The following is a 20,333-nucleotide window of genomic DNA, read 5'->3' as shown; positions in this document are numbered from 1 at the left end:
CATCCGGTGTCCTACCCCGGAGATGCAAACCCTGGTGGAATGAGGACTGCACTGTCACTCGCAGGAAACAGAACCAGGCATGGGGTATATTTCGCCGTTATCCCACTGCTTTTAACCTGATTGAATTTAAAAAGTATAGGGTCAAGGCACGTTGGACACGGAAACAGGCGAAGAGGACATCATGGAAAAAATATATATCTTCTCTAAATAGCTTTGTTCCAGCTAAAGAAGTGTGGGATCGCCTGCGGAAAGTTCGAGGAGATTACCAATCTTTCCGAACTCCTCTGTTTTCTTCCCCCTCTGTATCGCTGCAAGATCATGCAAATGTTCTTGGGGAGCATTTTCAGCTTATTAGTAGCTCCTCAAATTTTAGCGAAAAATTTAAGAAGTTTCAGTCGACTGTTGAAAAGCAGCTCATCTCGATGTCAGAGGGTGGTTCATATTTTTACAATAGACCATTCACAATGTGCGAACTCAAGGTTGCTCTTGGTGCAAAAAAGCAGTCTGCACCAGGGCCAGACAGACTCCACTATGAAATGTTAAGGAAACTGTCCCCTGAATCTATGAACGGTCTGTTAACTTTTTTTAATCATCTATGGCAAGCTGCTGCCTTTCCTCGTTGCTGGAAACATGCCCACATAATCCCTTTTTTGAAACCAGGGAAAGACCCTTCCACTCCTACAAGCTATCGCCCCATTGCACTCACAAGTTGCTTAGGGAAGACTTATGAGCGGCTTGTGAATCGTCGTCTTGTCCATTTCTTAGAGACTGAGAATTTTTTTGATGTAAACCAGTGCGGCTTTCGGGAGGGACGAGCGACCACAGATCATTTGGTTCGTCTAGAGACGGCTATACATGAGGCATTTGTACACCGGCAGCATTGTGTCTCAGTGTTTTTTGATTTGCACAAAGCATATGATACCACATGGAGGTACGGAATACTTCGTGACTTGTACGACTGTGGTGTGCGGGGCCGCATGCTTCAGTGCATACAGAGTTTTCTCAGTGAAAGAACTTTTCAAGTCCGATTGGGCTCCACACTGTCAGATGTTTTCTCTCAAGAAAATTGTGTTCCTCAAGGAGGAGTGCTGAGCGTTACCCTCTTTGCTGTAAAGATTAACAGTCTAGCTAAGGTTATGCCATCATCAGTAAATTACTCTCTATATGTGGATGATGTGCAAATCTCTGTGTCTTCCTGTAACCTCTCCAGTTGTGAACGACAGTTGCAACTTACAATCAATAGAATGTGTAAGTGGGCAGACGAAAATGGCTTCAAATTTTCTCCTGAAAAAACAGTCTGCGTTCCTTTTTCATTACGCCGGGGATTGTCTCTTGATCCTTCCTTGCATCTTAACAGCATTGAAATATCAGTCCAGCAAGAACACAAATTTTTGGGTGTGATTTTTGACAAGAAACTTAGCTTTGTGCCCCATCTGAAAACTTTAAAACGGAAATGCTTGATGTCATCAAGTATCCTAAAGGTGCTGTCGCATATGTCGTGGGGTTCTGATAGGCGCTGTCTCCTGCAACTGTATAACTCCTTAGTTCGATCCCGCCTCGACTATGGTGCAGTAGTATATGGGTCAGCGCGGCCATCTGCTCTTAAGATGCTTGACCCAATACACCACCTTGGACTACGACTTTCTACAGGTGCATTTCGCACATCTCCTGTGAAGAGTTTGTATGTTGATACGCATCAAATGTCCCTCGAGAAGCGGAGGCAGTACCTCAGCGTCTCTTATGCTTACAAAGTATTTTCAAATCCAAAACATCCCTCCTACAGTGCCCTTCATACTTGCAGAAGCTCACAGCTTTTCGAAAACAAGCCGAGCATTGTTAGACCACTAAGCCTCCGTTTGCAAAGTACTTGTCAATCCCTTAATATCCCCCTTCATGAGATTCCCTTGCTTAAAAACACTCGTAGGGTTGCCCCTTGGGATGCTCTGCCGATTTTCTGTGACTGGTCACTCGCAAAATACAGTAAGAGGGTCATTTCACCACAAATTCTCCGGCAGGAGTTCCTCTCCTTGCAACAAAAATATGCAGACTACCTGGAGTTTTATACAGATGGGTCCAAATCGTCGTCTTTTGTAGGGTGTGCTCTGTATTCCGCCTCCTACAGCAAAGCCACACAAGTTGACTGTAGGGCAAGCATTTTCACCGCAGAGCTTTATGCTATTTTACTAGCGGTCGAACATATACTCGACAATAATATAATGAAAGCTGTAATTTTTGTCGACTCACAAAGTGCCTTATTGGCTGTGTCCTCCCTGATGCCCACAAAGAACCGCCTTGCACAACATCTACATTATAAGATCAATAGCGCCCTGCGACGCGGTCAGGACATTAAGTTCTGCTGGGTGCCAAGCCACGTTGGGATTTTGGGCAATGAAGAGGCGGATAAATTGGCCGTGTCTGCCCGAGGCTCGTCTATAACATTCAATTGCTTACCCTACCAAGATTTGAAACCACTTCTGAGGAAATTTATTTTTCTCAAATGGCAGCTGGAATGGGATACAGAGAGCAACAATAAACTTCACATTATCAAGCCCCTTCTGGATGTTTGGGAGAGCTCATATAACAGGGAACGTCGTGTGGAGTTTCTTCTGTGCCGTCTAAGAATAGGTCACACCCGCGTGACACATCAGTATCTGCTTCGTGGTGAAGATGTTGCATTATGTGAACATTGTGGAGAGCTTCTGACCGTGTTGCACATTTTGTGGCAATGTTCGTCCCATCAACCACTCCGTCAATCATGTTTTCTCGAACTGTTTAGGGATCATCTCCCATTTCATCCTTCGTTTTTGCTTTGTGATAAACCTTTAGTTCCTTTTAGCCGTGTCTTGGACTATTTAAAACAAACAGGATATTTATACCATTTGTAAATATGTAGCCTCAAAGTAAACTTTTGTTATATTATGCTCGAAATACGTTAAATTTGGCGCATTATGGCCCTCGTTGCTGCTGCGCCAATAAACTCGTAATCATCAACCTGAAAGTAAAGCCCCGTACCTTTCTCCCCCAACCGTCATCAAGAGTGGATCCTCGAAACGCCGCCTTAAGCACGCCAGCGCCACCAAGACCGTGTCTTAAACATACCTCGGCAAACCTCACTCATGAGGGCCCTCACTCACCCTCACTCACCCTCATCTTCACAGGTGAGGTGAGGGTGAGTGAGTTTCTGAATCAGGAAAATTCATGAGTGTGAGGGTGAGTGAGGGCCGTGAGGGCTGTGAGGGTGGTGAGGGCCGTGAGGGCTGTGAGGGCGGTGAGGGCCGTGAGGGCGGTGAGGGCCGTGAGGGCCGTGAGGGCCATGAGGGCCATGAGGGCGGTGAGGGCGGTGAGGGCTATGAGGGCCATAAAAGTGTGAGGGGCGTGAGGGCGGTGAGTGGCGTGAGGGCCATGGGTGACGTGAGTGGTGTGAGGGCGGTGAGTGCGTGAGGGGTGTGAGGGCCATGATTGCGTGAGGGCAGTGAGTGGCACGAGAGGTGTGAGGGCCGTGAGGGCGGTGAGTGCATGTGGTGGTGTGAGGGCCATGAGTGCGTGAGGGTGGTGAGTGCGTGAGGCCCCTTTCAGATCGAGCATCTTTCTCAGCAATTTTGGTGTTAATGGCGGGTTGTTCTCTAGCTTTCCCTAGATCGACACGAATTGCTAAGATCGGGTCCGGCTCGAAATAAGCAAGCAACTCGGAGCAATTCGAATGCGTTTGAAGCGGCTGCATCCAATCAGGGACGCAAAATTTTCAAGTGATACCTCGTGCCGGTGATGATGACACCGAAAGACTTGGTTCAGGTTTGAAATCGATCGTTTTTCTGGAAATAAACTGTTTCAGAAAGGTGCATTAGTATTCTTAACGAGATTTAAATGCATAAAAACACGTTTATAACGCGTAATTTTGTCTAAATAGTGCAAGAAAAATAAAATTTTATGATGGCGATGGCAAATTGCAGCAATTGGTTGCTGCATGTGATCGCGGGCGGCCCGTGTTGCTGGTGTTGCGACGTAAAGTTTCTGGGCGAAATTGCCCCATCTGAAGCTGGCCTGAGTGGCGTGAGGGCCATCAGTGCGTGAGGGGCGTGAGGGATGTGAGGGCCGCAAAGGCGGTGAGGCACGTGAGGGCGGTGAGTGGCGTGAGGGCGGTGAGTGGCGTGAGGGCGGTGAGTGGCGTGAAGGCGGTGAGTGGCATGAGGGCCGTGAAGGCGGTGAGGGCCGTGAGGGCCATGAGTGGCGTGAGGGCTATGAGTGCGTGAGGGCCGTGAGGGCCTTAAGGGCGGTGAGGGCCGTGAGGGCGGTGAGGGCGGTGAGGGCCGTGAGGGCGGTGAGGTGCTAAGGGCCGTGAGGGCGGTGAGTGGCGTGAGGGCGGTGAATAGCGTGAGGGCCGTGAGGGCGGTGAGGGGCGTGAGGGCCGTGAGGGCGGTGAGTGCACGAGGGCCGTGAGGTTCATTGAGGGTGAGTGAAGGGCTGATGGTGAGTGTGACTGTGAGGGTGAGGGTGAGTGAGGGGATGAAGGTGAGTGTAGCTGTGAGGGTGAGGGTGAGTGAGGGTCTTAGGTGAGTGTGGCTGCCCTTACAAAAAATTTTAATGAATTTCATTTGACAGTTTATGGAGTCTACTCATTACGTCTTTTCGAGTCTCAATAGAAATGCAAACGAGTTTTGTAACGAGTCCGTAAGGAGTTTACGAAAACTATTGGCCACCGCGTTCCAATTGATGTTTCGACAAAGCTACCGCATAAAGTTTCCAATGTATTTCATATGAATATAATTTGAAAGTCTATTGACACCGTTTCGAGTCTGTGTTGAAAAACAATTGATTTTTTGTAACGAGTCCCTAAGGAGTTTACGAAAACTATTGGCCACCGCGTTTCAATTACGGTTTTGCCGTGCCACCTCATAAGAATTTCTAATAGATCTCATTTGAAAGTCTAGATACACTGCTTTGAGTCTCTGTTGAAAATCAAATGTTTTTTTCTACCACGTTGTACTTGAGGTTTTGACGTGCCATCTCATTAGGTATATTCCGACGAGTCGGAATATACCAAATGAGATGGCCCATCAAAACCTGAATTGCAACGCTGTAGAAAATAACATTTGATTTTCAACAGAGACTCAAAGCAGTGTATCTAGACTTTCAAATGAAATGTATTAGAAATTATACTCCTAGCATGGGTTTCTAGATAGACGGCTCTAAGGGAGAAGACGGCAATAGGTTGCATAACATGTGGTCCGGATCTAACCGTTGTTTTGAGGGAAGGGGAAAGTGAGTGCAAGTGTTTTACTTATATGTATGCCTATATACGCATGCAAGGTTCGGAAAATGCCTGCATAAAACCGTGGGAAGGAGTAATAACTGGTTTATTAAAAATGCAAAATTCGAGTATACGGTACACTGCCTTCGTGTTCATGGGGGACCTTGTACTGCCTTCGTGTCCACGGGAGACCTTGTACTGCCTTCGTGTCCATGGGAGACCTTGTACTGCCTTCGTGTCCATGGGAGACCTTGTACTGCCTTCATGTCCATGGGAGACCTTGTACTGGTAACCCATAAAGAAAAAAGATGCACAGTTACACGTTGATCTGCTTATCTAAACTTCAATGTCCGAGCAAGGTATCCTGATCACAGCGCAGCACTACCTCAGCGCTGAATCAGTATTACAAACAGGGACATCAGTCCTTTATGAAAGGAGGACCCTCAGAACACACGCTACAGGCCATGGAAGTAGCAGTGACTCGTTGCCTTAACAGGACTGAGTTAGCGCTGCACTGTATGTGTGAACCAGCCTTAAATGCAGAAAGTCACATTCAAAATTCCTACATTTTTGCTCACCCAGGCACTTAATTTACACACTACCTTGATAGTTTAATGAGTGGCACTAATAACACTGTCAGGGGCACCATAATGCAAAAGTATATTTTGCCCCCGAGTCTGCGAGAATCAATCGCTCACTGTTTTGCCGCCGCATTGCACTCTTTTTTATTTCGGCTTTTGAAAAGGTCTACCAAACTTGCCAGCAGATGTTGCCGCTTATGAAGTTTACCAAATTCGAACATAGAGAAGCTAAGACTTATAAGCATCTCGCAGAATTAATATGGCAATTCAAGCCAATTGAACCATGATCCTGGACAAGCGCCGGTGTTTTATGCCCACAATTGTTGTCCCTGTGTATTTTTATTTACTTTTTTGTGTTTGTATACTATCTTGAAGAAGTATTTTTAATCACAACGGACACGAAGGAAAGGGTAATAGGGTTCTATGTGGATCATAAAGCCATGCTCCGAATGGGTGAGCGTCAACTGCAGCTTTCACAACAGTGGCGGATCCAAAGGGGGGGGGGGGGGGGGGGGGCCCGCCCCCCATCCCCATACAAAGTTGACCCCCCTCGCTCCCCCCTTCTCGGAGGGCAATTTGATATGAGTGGACCCCCCTTGCACAAGAAAGAATGGGAGAATAGTATCCTTAAAAATTTTACGCCCACACCAAAAACGGAGGTCTGGATCCGCCACACTAAGTTTGAATTATTGGGAGGATCGAGACATCAGAGGCCGAATTCAAAAAGCAAACTTACGATAAAAACTTGGGTATGACAAAACCCGAGAAGAAATCCTTATTAACAAAACAAGATTGTCGTAACTTTTGTGTGACTTAAAACGGAATATTACGACATTATTAAAAGTGTCTCACAAACTTTTTAGGGCAAACACGGCCGCACATCACTTGGCTATTTCGCCGCGACCAGCAATGAATAGAGAAGCGTGGGCAAGAGGCATGTGTTTTGCGCACTGTTCACATGCATCCCTACTTGAAGCAGCCTAAGGACAATGCTAAACTACACACGGAGGATTCAGCCGACGAGTCTGCCGAGCTGTCCATCCTGCCCGTTAGAGCTAACGAGGTGCAGGACTGCGATCAACGGCGAGATGCGCCAATGAATCAACGAAAGAAAATGCCACACAAATCTTCAGTGCACCCAAAAGGATCCTTCACCTATGAATGGCGTGAACCTGATTTGGTGATCACTAGCGCCCTCTCATACTTCAGTAGTGATTTTCAAAGTGGTGAGCAGCTGTGCGACTCTACCACACTAAAAGGCACATTCCTGACTGGATGTGCCTTTTTAATGCGAAAGCATTATATGTCCACGGAGCGGAAAATCCGAGTTGTACCAAACGTTAACAGAGGAATAAAAGAAAGAATAAAATGTGCTTCCACGGCTGAGATTTGAACCCAGTGCTGCTGTGTGAGAGCCGGGCATGCCAGCTGCTCTGCTATCTCAGCCGCTTCGGAATACGACATTACTCTCCCCTCAAAAAGAAGCTTGTCCCATTACAGCAAAAGACGACATGTCTTTACCCGCTCTTCGTCCCTGTTTATCCGAGGCTGTTTTTTCAACATGTTTGACGGCATCGGCGTTGATGTGCCCGAAAGATGGTCATAAAAATATGTCCTCGGTTCGATGACATCACACTCCACGTGACGACATGACGTACCATGATGTGTGACGCCGCATGATGTAATGTAAAACAAATATTAGAGGGGCACTTAGGTATCCCTACGTGGATTGAATGCAAAAGCATTGCCATTCCTAACAATAGAGGGGAAAAAGAAGGAAGTGTCGTTAGGAATGGCAATGCTTTCGCTTTCAATCCACAAAGGGATACCTAAGTGCCCCTCTAATATTTTGTGTGGAGTAGAGCTCAAATAAACGCCGTACGGTGCAGTATATCCACGATTAAGTTGCTGCTAGTCGTGAGGCTTAATGTTTTGCACCAACAATACCATAGTTTTTCCTCGGTTGCGACGAAGCGCCACTGCGCTACGAACTTGCTAGAAATTTCTGCATATGCGACCGCTTTCTTCTGGAAACCTATGGTGACCTGCCACTCACTTTTGGCCAAAGAACAGTGAAAATACCAGATGTGAAAACAGCCATAACAAGCATTAAAGAAATCAAGATGGGGGTCATAGCATTAGCTTCCTAACGTGGCGAGACTAGCACAGGATTTCTGTTACTCGCCGTTTATAAGACAGGAGTCGACTTTTTCCGGTCTGATCTTGAAAACAAAGTTTGGTTCGGTTAATTTTGTAGCAGAAGGCCCGTGCTTTCCCATTTGTAGGGTCATTTTCTCGGTTCAAAATATGACACCGAGTCCTTCCCATAAAAATGCATGGGTGCCCGATAAGGCCTCTTCAAAATGATTAAATTAACTGAGGTCATGCTATACTCTTTTGCCACTCTAGAATAGCACAGCCCCTCCCACAAAGCCCTTCACTCTTTTTAATAAGCACACACTAGAGAGGAGGAAAGCCAAGAGGACACCGCCAATCATGGCGAGCAAAGGGAATTGTGGGAGGGGCTTGTGCTATTCTATAGTTGCAACGGACTATAACAAAAGTTTACAGTACCATGAAAACAAAAAGACCAAGTATGCACAGAAATTTGCAGGAAGTGTAGCAGGGAAAGAATAGAAAAAACTGCAGCTGCAATATTTACCCTTTAAATTTCCCTCGACAGCAGAGCAGAGACGACATGCTGGTCGTCAGAGCCTGGAGGGCCACCCCCTTGTACTGGGAGCACATGTAGTCTGAAACAAACAACAAACAAAAAATTAAATGCATGGACAATCCGCACATGCTGTTATTTCGCTTCATTGGCCGCTTCAGAGAAAGCAAGCATGCACACCGTTGTCCAACCATGTCAACTGCTAGCCGAATCTTCTTGCCGCCAGGATTAAGATATTGCTTGCACTATAAAAAAAAAAAAAAAAAAAAATTACACACTACCCAGCTGGCACAGTGAAAGTTCAAACATTGAAGAAACTAACTCATAAAACTTCAATGCACGAGCTACACCTCGTGGACAATACAGAAAAGTATGTTCAGTGTAAACCTTGGTGCACTGCAAGGCTGCTTCACCTCAGCCAATTTGGAACATCTGCAGTTTCATTCTTTTCAAGATATTATGCCTGAAAATTTGTGACAAATTAACTGGGTTAAAATTTTTTAATCGACACCCGGCCCAAATATTTAGGAAGTATACTAGTGGGATAATTTCTAACTTACCATAATTATTTTCGGCATCCTAAAGGCGTCGCTTCAGGGTCCAGTTTTCATATTGGATCCACCTCACCCTCACACCTGCAACCACACTGAAATGTTTGCAAAGTTTCAGGCAGGGTAATAAACGTCTGCAGTTTCTCCGAACACCGCTGTCACAAATTTTTTGTATTTTTTGTCATTTTATTCTGTTTAAGGGTGGTTTGGGGGAGGGTCAATTGCGATTCTCGCACATGTTTACCTGAGCGCCAAAGGCATGAGCTCGGATGAGACTATACTCCCTTTCATACTTAGGGTGCAACGCTGTCAAAGCTACTGGCGCGAGCGTGGGGCCTGATCTCGTTGATCATTTGCACGCCTTCAAGCGCAAGCAAAACCGTAGATAAAGCCACGCACCCGCGCCAGTAGCTTTGACAGCGTTGCACGCTAAGTATGAAACAGAGTATAATGCCGGCCGAACTTCAAACCAATGGGAAGAGGAAGACAAGAAGAAGGAAGTGGGACTTGGAGCGTTTCAGGTTGACCAACCACGAACCTGTGACAACCGCATAGGTCATTCAACACACGTCCCATACCACTTAAACACTGTGTCAAACTGCATTTTGAAGTCAGTCCCAGTTCCAACGGTGTATGAATAAAGGCATCCATTTCGTGGCATGCCTTGAAATGAATCGAAGTGACGCAAGCTGGGAACACACCGCTGCTGCTTCATTTGGGAATAACTGCGGCCCTCGGCTTTATCACATCACAATTGCAAAATGAAAGAGAAAAAAGAAAAAAAAGGCAAAAGGAACAATTCCTTTATCAATCTAACCGACAAATGTAAACCCAGTTCAATTCTAGAAAACTAGGGGACCGAAGTTTGTCCTAACAGTACAATCCAGTCCACTTCCATAACTTCAAAACAAAAGATGGATATCCTCTTCAACCATTTTGACTGAAAAGGAATATTGGCTCTGCATGAAGCGAATTCCAAGGAAGTCTAACTTCTGAAATGTAATGAAGTATTATCAATGTAATCAATTTATAGTTGAATGACATCAGTACAATGCTAAACCAATAAGACATTTTCTAAAGCAACGGAGTGAAAGTAGCATTAGGAATTCAATACATGCTCTGTTGACATAAGCTACAATTTCTTGGACCATACACAGAACGAGTGGCAACTTTTCATTACGCTACACATAGAACCAAACATTAGGACAAATAAAGCAAACCCAACTAGTTAAAAAAGAAAAAAAAATTCTAGCTTAACGAGAAAACGTGTGCCGAGAAAATAGGGAGTTTTAGAATATCGGGCGCTACTTTACCGCGCGTTACGGACGGTAAAATAGCGAGGATTGCGCCGAAGAGTTTTAGAATAGCGTTTCTCTGCCGGGGACCCCCCAAAACGCAAGCATCTCGCGCTTAAAACGCCACCAAGATGTCGCGACAGCTTTTATTTGGAATTTAGAACGTTTAATCTTGAAAATTAAACAAGCTTTTTGTCCAGAGTAACATTTTTATAGTTGTTTTATACTTAATGCCACATGTTTTGTTTTTGTCACTGCCAAGCTGCTCTGTTGTACCAGAGCATTGAAGGACTCTGGTTCTACTTACGAAGCCCAGACGATCCACTACCGAGGCATGCTTAGATGTATGCCACGATCGCAAGTACACGCGCCTCGATAGCTCTGAGCTGTGAATCCAGCGATCCGTGGCGTTTTTTAAACGATTCGACCATACAGACCGCGGGCGCCGAGTGCGACTCACGCAGTTCCCAAGCGGGCGACGGCGTCGAAGACGCGATCAACGGAGATGTCGTGGGCGCCGCCTTTTGCGGTACCCACGCCATTATCGAGAAATAACGGGCCCCAAAGCTCGAGTCCGAAGCTTGTTTTGGGTCTCCGCATGCACAGCAGCCACGAGATTACTCTAAAACTCCATAATGTTCACTTCTCGTTCAACGCGTACAATGCAAACAAAGAAGTATGCTTACCAACTGCGTTGAGTTGCTCGTTCTGTCGCGTCGTCGGTCTTCCGCGCTCTTCTTGAACATAATCATCACAAGAGAAACTTCACAGATAGATAAACTTGATTAAATTAGCACATTTCCATGTCTAAAGGCCATTTCCATCCCGCGACACACCCAACGGTAGCAAAACCTCGCAAAACTGGCGAAACCATGGCGGAAAAAGAGAAAAACAAAGAACTGGTGTCGCTACCGATGGGGCGTCGAAGACGCGATCCTTAAAATATGAAACCGAAACCAGTAAAAGTTACAATACTGAAACCGAAACTGACCAAATCGCGGTAGAGGGGCGCTGTAAATAGGTCTGTTCACATGATGCATCGTGTTGGCGAATCTTGTGGCGCAAAACTAGGTTTCGGGAAACAGATTCCCCGTCTGAACTCGACCGAAAAAGTGGCGCGCCTCCGAAAAAAGTGGCGCGTGTTTCTCACTTCTGCAGCAATTTTTCGCTGAAACCTCACCGACGCCCGTCAATCACCCGAAGGAGAAACGCGGACGCTGCCAATGGCCGCTCGACTTCGCTATGACGTCTGACCTTCGAGGAGGAGCGAGCTTTTGGAGGAGTCTGATTTTTGGCCGATCCCGTATCCGAGCTTTGCCGAAAGAAAACAAACAAACATGGCGAGCGACGAGCCCCCCTATGCGACAAGCGAAGAAGCGGTGCGTACGGGCGACGAGTCTTGGTCCTACTGGGTTGCAGGTGTGTGGACGGCGCCTACAGTACGGATTGGGGGCGCGGTGCAGATTCGTCAACAGGTGTGTGGACGGCGCCTACAGTACGGATTGGGGGCGCGGTGCAGATTCGTCAACAGTCGCGGCGGGTGCAAGCACCGTATATAAACATGATGACTGGGGATAACGTTTTTTATTAGCGGTGTAAAAATGCCTAAAATGCTTCGAGATCATCTCGCGGTTTTTCCCGGGTTTGGCAGGACTCGTAAACCCAGTGAGCCGAATCTGACGAAATTCATTGAGTGGCATTAATAAAACAGGCTGTCCCTTCACACTGTGCGTACTTCATATCATTTTGATGCGAAACGCTTGGTATTCCCGGTGCAGATGACAAGGTTTGGCGGAATTCTCGTGAGTCAATACGCCACAGGTTTCGCGCGTCAAACTCCACGTGTGAACAGGCCGATTTCGCGAAATCTTGGTTTCGCTAAACTGTGGCGCGTTGAAGAGATACATCGTGTGAATAAGCCTTTAGGAGTAAAAGAGAGTGAATACAGTTATTATTTTAAGCACAGGAAATAAATCTGTATATCAGAACTAGCACCGACGCGCTATTTGTTTCGGGTGCAATGCAGTAGGGAGTAGATTTATTGATTTTTTTTTGATAACACTCATTTCAATGTGTAATGAGTAAACTCAAAAGAATTGCTATTGATTGGGTAACGATAAACCTCACTTGAATTTGTAATGAGTAAACTCGAAAGAATTGATATTGATTGGGTAACGATAAACCTCACTTGAATTTGTAATGAGTAAATTCAAAAGAATAGATATGGAGTGGGTAATGATAAAACTCATTTAATGATGAGTTTCTTATGAGTTTCATTTGACTCTATAAAAACACATTAGAAGCTCAATTGAAACTCATTGTTCATTTTTGTAAGGGTGTGAGGGTGAGGGTGAGTGAGGGCGACCTAAAATGTCGACCTCTGGTCTTAAAGCGTCAGAATGAGTGCATCGCTTTAAAGCGTTCACCCTTTAAGAAACTCTACGACTCCCAAAAAACTTTTTTTATACGAGGCCCAATTTAAAGTTCTCGCCAGTCCACTGTGACGTAACAGTGTACCGCAAGGTGTCGGGGCGGTCAGAAGGGATGCATCGACATACGTCACTAAAAGTGGGTTCGCCGGAAGTCACGTGAGTTTCACTCGTCGTGCTCTCCGCGACCGTGCCTAAGACTTTTTAAAAAAATTGTTTATTGTGCTCTTCGTACGAGCGATCGTAGAAAACGAAGTTTCAGTTCCACTATACTTCGTTTCACCTTATGTTGTACCGCAGCGAAGGCTAGAAGCGCGAGCTCATAGCGTTGGCAGCCGCTCTTAAGTCACGAGAGCTTGTGCCGCCGAGATGTGCCCCAGAGCAAGGAGCTCGCGCTTGTAGCCTTTCCTGCGGTACATCTTATGGTGAAACAGAGTATAGCTCTTTATCGCTGCACTGTTGGTTAGCTTGCGTGCTGTAAAAGTTGAGGTCGAAGAGTCAGTGGATCGAAATTATGGAGGTCAATGATGAAAGCGTTGCGAGTACAAGCCAGAGTACGAGTGCCTGCCGTCAGTCCGATGATACAGAGCTATACTGAACACAAAACAAGCTATCAAGTTTAAAAAAAAAAAAAATTAGAACGCTCGCAGAAGTTAGGATTGCTAGCATACGACACGCCCGATCGCAGTGCTGAAGGTTCAGACACCGAGCTCGTTGAATCATCGAATACTCTCCAGGCTGAAGATGCCTGCCGTCTAAAGATTACGAACTGGTGAGTGTACCAAGTCCAAGTAAACGCCAAGCATAAAGTACGTGTTTTGTCTAGAACGGTGAGCAGAACTTGCTTACTAGGTGCACATGCAGCCGATGCGTCGTGATGCCTGAATTCAAGCCTCTTGAGTGCCGCTGCTGCAGGGAGTTGGGCAGGAAACTTACAGACCTGCAGTAGAGGTCTCACATCGAGATCTATGAGTTTTAGTAAACTTCGCCTAGGGTTGCAATCTTCATCACTAAAGTGCATCGAGCATATCCATCGCCTACCGACGGATACTAATAGCTGTCCTGCGGGGAACACAGTCAGCCACCGGTCCATCTCTTGCATGTCTCTCGGAAATGCATGCAGTGTGATCGCTTCTTCAGTTGCTGAAATACCGGGACAGTCCAACACCACCTAGACAGAAGGCCTCGACACGCGTCATCATAGTCAGATTGACCGAGGCGAGACATTGGGCACGAGTGCTGCGTCAGTGTTCGGCTGCGGCTCGTGGCCAATCAGCGCGTCGAAGGTCGGGCTCGGGTCCAATAGCCGACCGAGCGCGATCCGACTGTGATGACGTTTCATAGAGGAAGAGGAAACCATGCGGAGGCCTTCTGTCTAGGTGGTGTTGGACAGTCCCTCACACAGTACCTTCTAGGCATTGTATTTGATCACGTCAATTCACTAACTCCTCTTTTTCTACCTTTACAGCAACATTAAGCGATGAAAAGCAAATAAAAAAACCTTGTCTGCTTGGATCGCTCGTGGAAATGCGGAGAATAACAAAAATATTTAAAAAAATATTACACGCGCTCGCGGGGAGCACGAAAAAGGATACAACTCACGTGAATTCCGGCGACGCCTTTTTTCTGACTCCCCCGACACCTTGCGGTACACTGTTACGTTACAGTGCTCTGGCGGGAACTTGGAACCCTGCCTCGTATTTCTATTTTTTATAAGAAAACTACGCAACTCTATAGTGAAACAATTTTTTTGTTATGTCCTGATATGCCATTTCAACGCCTAGCATGAAAAAAAAAATGTTTGGCGTGTCAGAGGCCTTTTAAGCTGAGACTAGAAGCTCCGTCTTCTTTGGGGATTTCATCTCGTCCTTCGTGAATTCCACGATCGCATGTTTTTTTGTTTTGTTTTTTGTTTCTTGTAGCTGGCGCGATGGCAAGCTTTGTTGGTTTTCTCTAAAGCAACTAAAACGGTAACAACGGCACGCCGCAGGGGGAACCGCGACCTCAAAATGACCTCAGAATGAAATGCGCCTCGTTTTGATTATCATGTTGTGTAGGGCCAAATCTTGTTGCGCCGGCGGCTCTGTCATTACTAACGTGCCTGCATGTTGCCTAGGTCGGGGTTAAGAGCCTACAGAACCGCATTAACCAGATTCTTCTATATCAATGTTCATCAGCGCGGGGAGAAGCACAGTTGGAAGTCATTCTACTGCTTCCGCGAAGAACGCTGAGAATATCGAAGCTCACTTACGCCAATAAACCGCCACAGGTCTGAAACGTAGCGCGTAGAAATCGAGGCAAACCATCTTGTATCCCGTCCTTGCCAGCCTAATCTCGAGCTTTGTGCGTTGAGCTAGCATATGGCCATGCCGGACATGTTCTCGGCAGCCATATTTATAGAGGTCAGCGACTCCTATAGGCTGCCGGAGCGTCAAATAATCACTGACAAGGTGAGAAGGGCGGGGAGGAGCTTCGTTTGTCCCGCCTTCAACGCGAGCTTCTTACGTTGAACAAGGCTTCGGGAGGGCGCGCGCTGGAAGCCGGGCGCTCAAAATACATGGTCTGCCATATTTGTTACCATAGCCACCTCTATACTCAGAAATCCTGGCAGTTCGACGCCAGAGCCATGGAGTGCCCAGTCACAGATTTGGAGCCTAAAGATCTGGTAGCACAAAGAATCAAAGAGCCATTTCTCGGGGAACCTGGGAGTCAGCGCACAGCTTTTGCAGCCGCGAGGACTCGAAACACACTTGTTCACTCGGGGGAAGTGTGTTTCGGCGACTCGCCGCAGAGGGGCGCCAGTCACGTAGCTCTGCCCTCATCCACTGTCTGCCGTTCCACCTTTTCCATGTCGGCGGCGTTTCTCTTGACGACCTGCCAGGCTTTGTCAGTATACAAAAGACTATGGCCTGGCCGCTCAGTCCTTGAACCTCAGTGTCTTGGCCGCGTCAGCGCGGTTCTGCAGCCTCGTCTTTTGATCTCGATCCGAACTAAAGGTTTGACTCGTTAGAATTGGAAAACGTATTCATGCCCAGCCCGTGTATTCTGACGTCATTCGGAACGCAGGAGTTGCTGGGTGCTCGAACTCAGTCGTGTCTCCCTATCCCCTTTCCTCCCCCCCCCCCCCCCCCCCCCCCCCCAAAGTTGCAAGTGGCAACGACTGCGAGACACTATCTGTTATTTTGTTTTGTTTTGTTTTGTTTGTCTGAGGTGGAGCGTGCCTCTACAATGCGTTGGTTTATGTTTGACGGTCCGGAACTTCATAAAAGACGCAACTCACCCCTGCCACTAAATGGTAAACTCTATACACAAGAAGTACCTTTCGCTCCTCTATCTATCAGATCGCCCTTCGCCCGCTGTCGCGAATTTCATAGGCGCACTGAAATTGAGATGATTGCGGCTGTTTTCTCCAGCGCATGGAGTGGTCGTGGTTTCGATTTCAAGGTCCGGTGTAAAAATGTTTGCGCCGATTTTGGCCATGAACGTTTTGTGTAGCGCTGTGCTCAGGCAAGCTGACATCGTTTACAAATGATGTCGACTGGTACACGCAATGCCTATCCAAAATGAAACTGCTAGATGCCGCACCATGACGCAACTGTCTTGTCGCATTTTTGAGAAACACTTAACAAAAAAGCAGAACATTCGAAAGGAAGCATTAGTCGTTTGCGGAAAGACCATGCGAAAAGCACCGAAATGAAATAGCTGTGCGACCGACAAGTCACGATGCAACGCATTTTTCAGTGGTGTTTCCAGAACAGATAACTCACTGCGGCTCTCTGAAACGCTGGTGATTGTATTTTTACAACGGTTTTATCAGGAAAGGTGGCATGACCATTGGCCTTTCTTTTTTTTCTTCTTTTTTTTTGTGATCGTGATACTTTTTTTGCACTGCGTGGATATCAGTCCTTTCCTATGGTTCGATTTTTGAGCTGAGTTACCCTTTAAGAGTTTAGTCGGCGACGTATAGGCCACCTGCAATGCTGTTTTGTTTGGCGCCATCTAGCGACTGAAGCAAGAAATATTGGGTACCCCTGGGAGTGGCGGCTGCATTGTTCAAACGTGAGCTTTTACTCTGGTGGCGCCGCTTAGCCTAGTGTCTGAAGCAAGAAATACTGGGTAACCCAGGAAGCCGTGATCGCGTAACGTGCCAGTACAGCGGAAGCTACGGCCCTGGCGGGCCAATCGGAACGTGACCGCGTATCAACGGAGCGCGCCTCAACCCCGAAGAAGTATCAGTCTTTTCCCTGCGTCATGTTCCAATATGTGCGTTGCGCTCATATACGCCCCGCATTTCGAAGCCTTCGGCACGCAATGTGGGGCTTATCGTTCACCCTTTGCCAGGTAACAGCGAGACAGAGTATAACCGTGCGCTCTCACCCTGCTTGCGCCGCCTGGCCGTTGCCGGCTGGCTATACTGATTCGTGTAATGGATGGGTTGATTGTAGTCCAGGTAGCTCGCCAGATCAAGAGCTAGCTTGGAGCAAGCTTGACAGTGGGCCTAACTTGGCCTAATATGGTTTTGCTCCGCGCGGCTGAAAAGATAATCTCTCTTTTTCGTCCAATAGCGTTTCTTAGTTTTGGTGATCGTTGGGGGCCTGTTCCTCCACACTTCTGGATTCACCTGTGTTGGGGTCATGTCGCCCCCAGAAGCTTCCGTCCTCCAATCCCTGGCCGTATAACTCACCTGTATAGACCTCACTTCTCTACCTAGCATCACTTTCTTAAATATATATGTTCAAATTGAAATTAACCACCCTTACATGTGTCTAATCACAAAGAAAAAGACAAGGTTAGGTGCCTTCAGATCACAACAGAAACAGCACTCTAACGATGTTTCAGATGAGGGCTAATCATAAAAAAATTCCGTCTGCCACTGAGTCTTCACCGTAAAACCAAACATTAAACTGCATATGGTGCGTCCATGTCAATTAATCAACATCCACTAAATTTTGGGAGCCTCGTCCGTGGTTTAAGCCTCTAACTCGGCAAAATAAGGGCAGTACTTCTTGAAGTCACGAATGCCAAAATACAAAACTCGTCATATTACTTTTATCCAACTTCCACGAGAGTCAAATGAAACTGACCTGCGTTCAATAAATAATTAATTAATTAAATAAATAAATAAGAACCAAGAAACGATTTGTTGCTCTTCTTCCCTATAAGCTACAACGAAGAAATGTCTAAAGCGTGGTGCAATGTTTTGTTAAAGTGAAAATATTAAAATAAAACATTCACTTTATTCAAAAGCAGAAAATAAATTAAAAAATAAATATGGCTCAGTATGCAGGTTAACGTTTCACAGCAGAAGTTAAGAAGTCATTCTTATGGGGTTTTTGTGGCATTAATTCGGACAAAATAAGGAACGAGTGCAAGCAGAAAACCGTTCATCTTAATATTTGTGTTGTTTTTATTGTTTAAGACACCTCAACGGTCTAAAACGCTTTTTCCCGAGCATTGGTTCAATTCATGCTGGTTAGTAGAAATTGTATGGTTTTATTTGTAACCTACGATAAAGGAAGGGTTTTTCATTGATAAGTTTACAGAGGAAATGAACCACCCCGCTGTAACCTAGTTTAAAAAAAAAAATGTTAGAGCATGAAATACTACTTTTTTAAAAATTTATTTAAAGTGAGTGTGACCTCTGTGTCCCTTTCCATATGTGAAGATTATAATTAGCTTATACTTGTAAATTCTTCACAAGTTTCTTCTTTTGTTTTCAATTTTACACACGGTGAAGGTATAGTCATATCAGCATTCAGCCGAAAATTATATAATTTGTGCCGTTGTATATTTTTGATTGTCTGCATTTTGCGTGTTCAATGGCACTAGTTATAAAGTATGGGCTGAGTTGCGAGTCATGAAAAAAAATAATATATGTTTTCCTTCCAGATATAACTATGGGGGACATACTTGCAAGTGCACCATTCGGTCAAGCGATTGTCACAGTGCCGCTCAGTGGATTTGCATTAAGACTTATGTTCGAACATTCCGTAGCCAACTTCAGCTACGAAAACAAGAAAGGAGAATTTCTTCAGATTTCTGGTAAGAAGCCACATTTTAAAAGCAATGCACGCAATACGGAAATGCAAAAATTGCTACAATATATTAAAGTTCTCGTCTACTCTTTATAAGTTCAGTTGCAGATCGCGACTTATGACGATTAAAATAAAATCTTTCATTCTTCCAGGCGCCCGTGTCAAGTATAACCTATCACTGTCGCCATGTAACCGTGTCACATCCCTGAAAGTACTATGCACCAAGTGCCTTGTACCCGTTTATCAGAACGTAGCTGACGACAAAAACTATACAATCGTTACCAATACTTTCGTAGCCAAGGGTGGTGATGGATTTGCCAAAGCTGAAAACTATGGAGAAGCCGGTGAGACATTTGCATTTTATCTTATTTTTAGTGAACTTTAATGTACATTTTAAGAGGAAACGGGTGTTCACTTTATAGTTTTCGCTTGCAGGACATTAACATTTTGGGCTTCCCTTATGTCGACAGCGTTCTTTTTATGATTCAGTCTGACAAAACATCTCTAAAGGCGTTTTCCTTCCCTGTATTTTTTTTACTGACATTGTTAAAGTTTGTTTCCTTCTTCTGCCCAAGTCTTGGGTTAAATATATCGTGTCTTCCTTTTTTTTTTTTTTGCATTCTTGCGAATCACTTATGTTTTTCTGCAGATGCAAATGAACTTTTATTAAAGTGTGTTTGAGGAAGTTACGTAGATGCGCACATATTTCTAGAGTCTAGAATATAAGTTAAACAACATTTCGTTAGAGCCTGAAAGATACAAAGAAACCGCCAAACGGAATTTCTTTATTTCTTTCTTTTACATTGAGTCATTTTGTGAAATTGCCCAGTAAAAGAGTCACTTATTGTATCCTGAATATTTCTATTATTCTTTACAGGTCCCATTGATCTCGATGTTCTTGTTGAATACATTGGTAAAATGTCACCAATCAAGACACCAATTGAGGGACGGATTATTATCGAAGGGAACGTCACGACACCAAGCATATAACCTAAGATAGATAAAAATGTATACAATCTTGACAATTTCGTTAGAAGGAGCAATTTATAAATTATGGAGCATGCATCCTATACAATGACGTATTGGTAGATGAATCACACGTATAATCAGAAATAAATTGGCTAACTACCATTCACAATGGCAAACCCGCCCTGGCACTGATCTTCAATTTATCGAATTACTTACACTTGATCTTACTGCACCCCTTGGGCCATCATACCAAGGAAAGGAATAGAGAAAAAAGTTTTAGAATGAACATGGCGAATATAATACAAAAAGTAGTGAGGATGGAAACCGGTCCAGTCTCTTACAGTGCACATAAACATTATGAGTTAGTGTGGTAGAGTTTCAATTTTAAGCTGGTAATCTACTCTCGGAGATGGAGACTGCAAAGCCATTTGTATCGCTTCTTCTCAATTATTGTTTCGCCATCAAAAAGGTTAAAACATACTTTTAACCTGATGTTTTACTCATCGGGTAGCCAGTTTCGAAACAGTTTTAGGTGGACGATAGTCGTTTAAATA

General features: G+C 45.3%; 1 protein-coding gene across 1 annotated transcript in view; it reads left to right on the top strand.

Annotated features, from left to right (window-relative positions):
- LOC8041590 (5'-nucleotidase-like) overlaps nucleotides 1-19,800 on the top strand; it is a 73,739-nt gene extending 53,939 nt beyond the window's left edge. Inside the window, exons 7-9 of the mRNA XM_029983167.2 lie at nucleotides 18,665-18,817; nucleotides 18,963-19,154; nucleotides 19,688-19,800. Coding sequence (XP_029839027.2) covers nucleotides 18,665-18,817; nucleotides 18,963-19,154; nucleotides 19,688-19,800 — 458 coding nt within the window. The remainder of the gene's footprint in view (nucleotides 1-18,664; nucleotides 18,818-18,962; nucleotides 19,155-19,687) is intronic.
- Nucleotides 19,801-20,333: the final 533 nt, after the last annotated feature.

This window comes from Ixodes scapularis, unplaced genomic scaffold (genome assembly GCF_016920785.2).
Source record: "Ixodes scapularis isolate PalLabHiFi unplaced genomic scaffold, ASM1692078v2 PGA_scaffold11__112_contigs__length_91849675, whole genome shotgun sequence".
Taxonomy (NCBI): Eukaryota; Metazoa; Arthropoda; class Arachnida; order Ixodida; family Ixodidae; genus Ixodes; species Ixodes scapularis.
The sequence above is the reverse complement of the archived record's forward strand: the minus strand, read 5'-3'. Positions and strand labels throughout refer to the sequence as shown.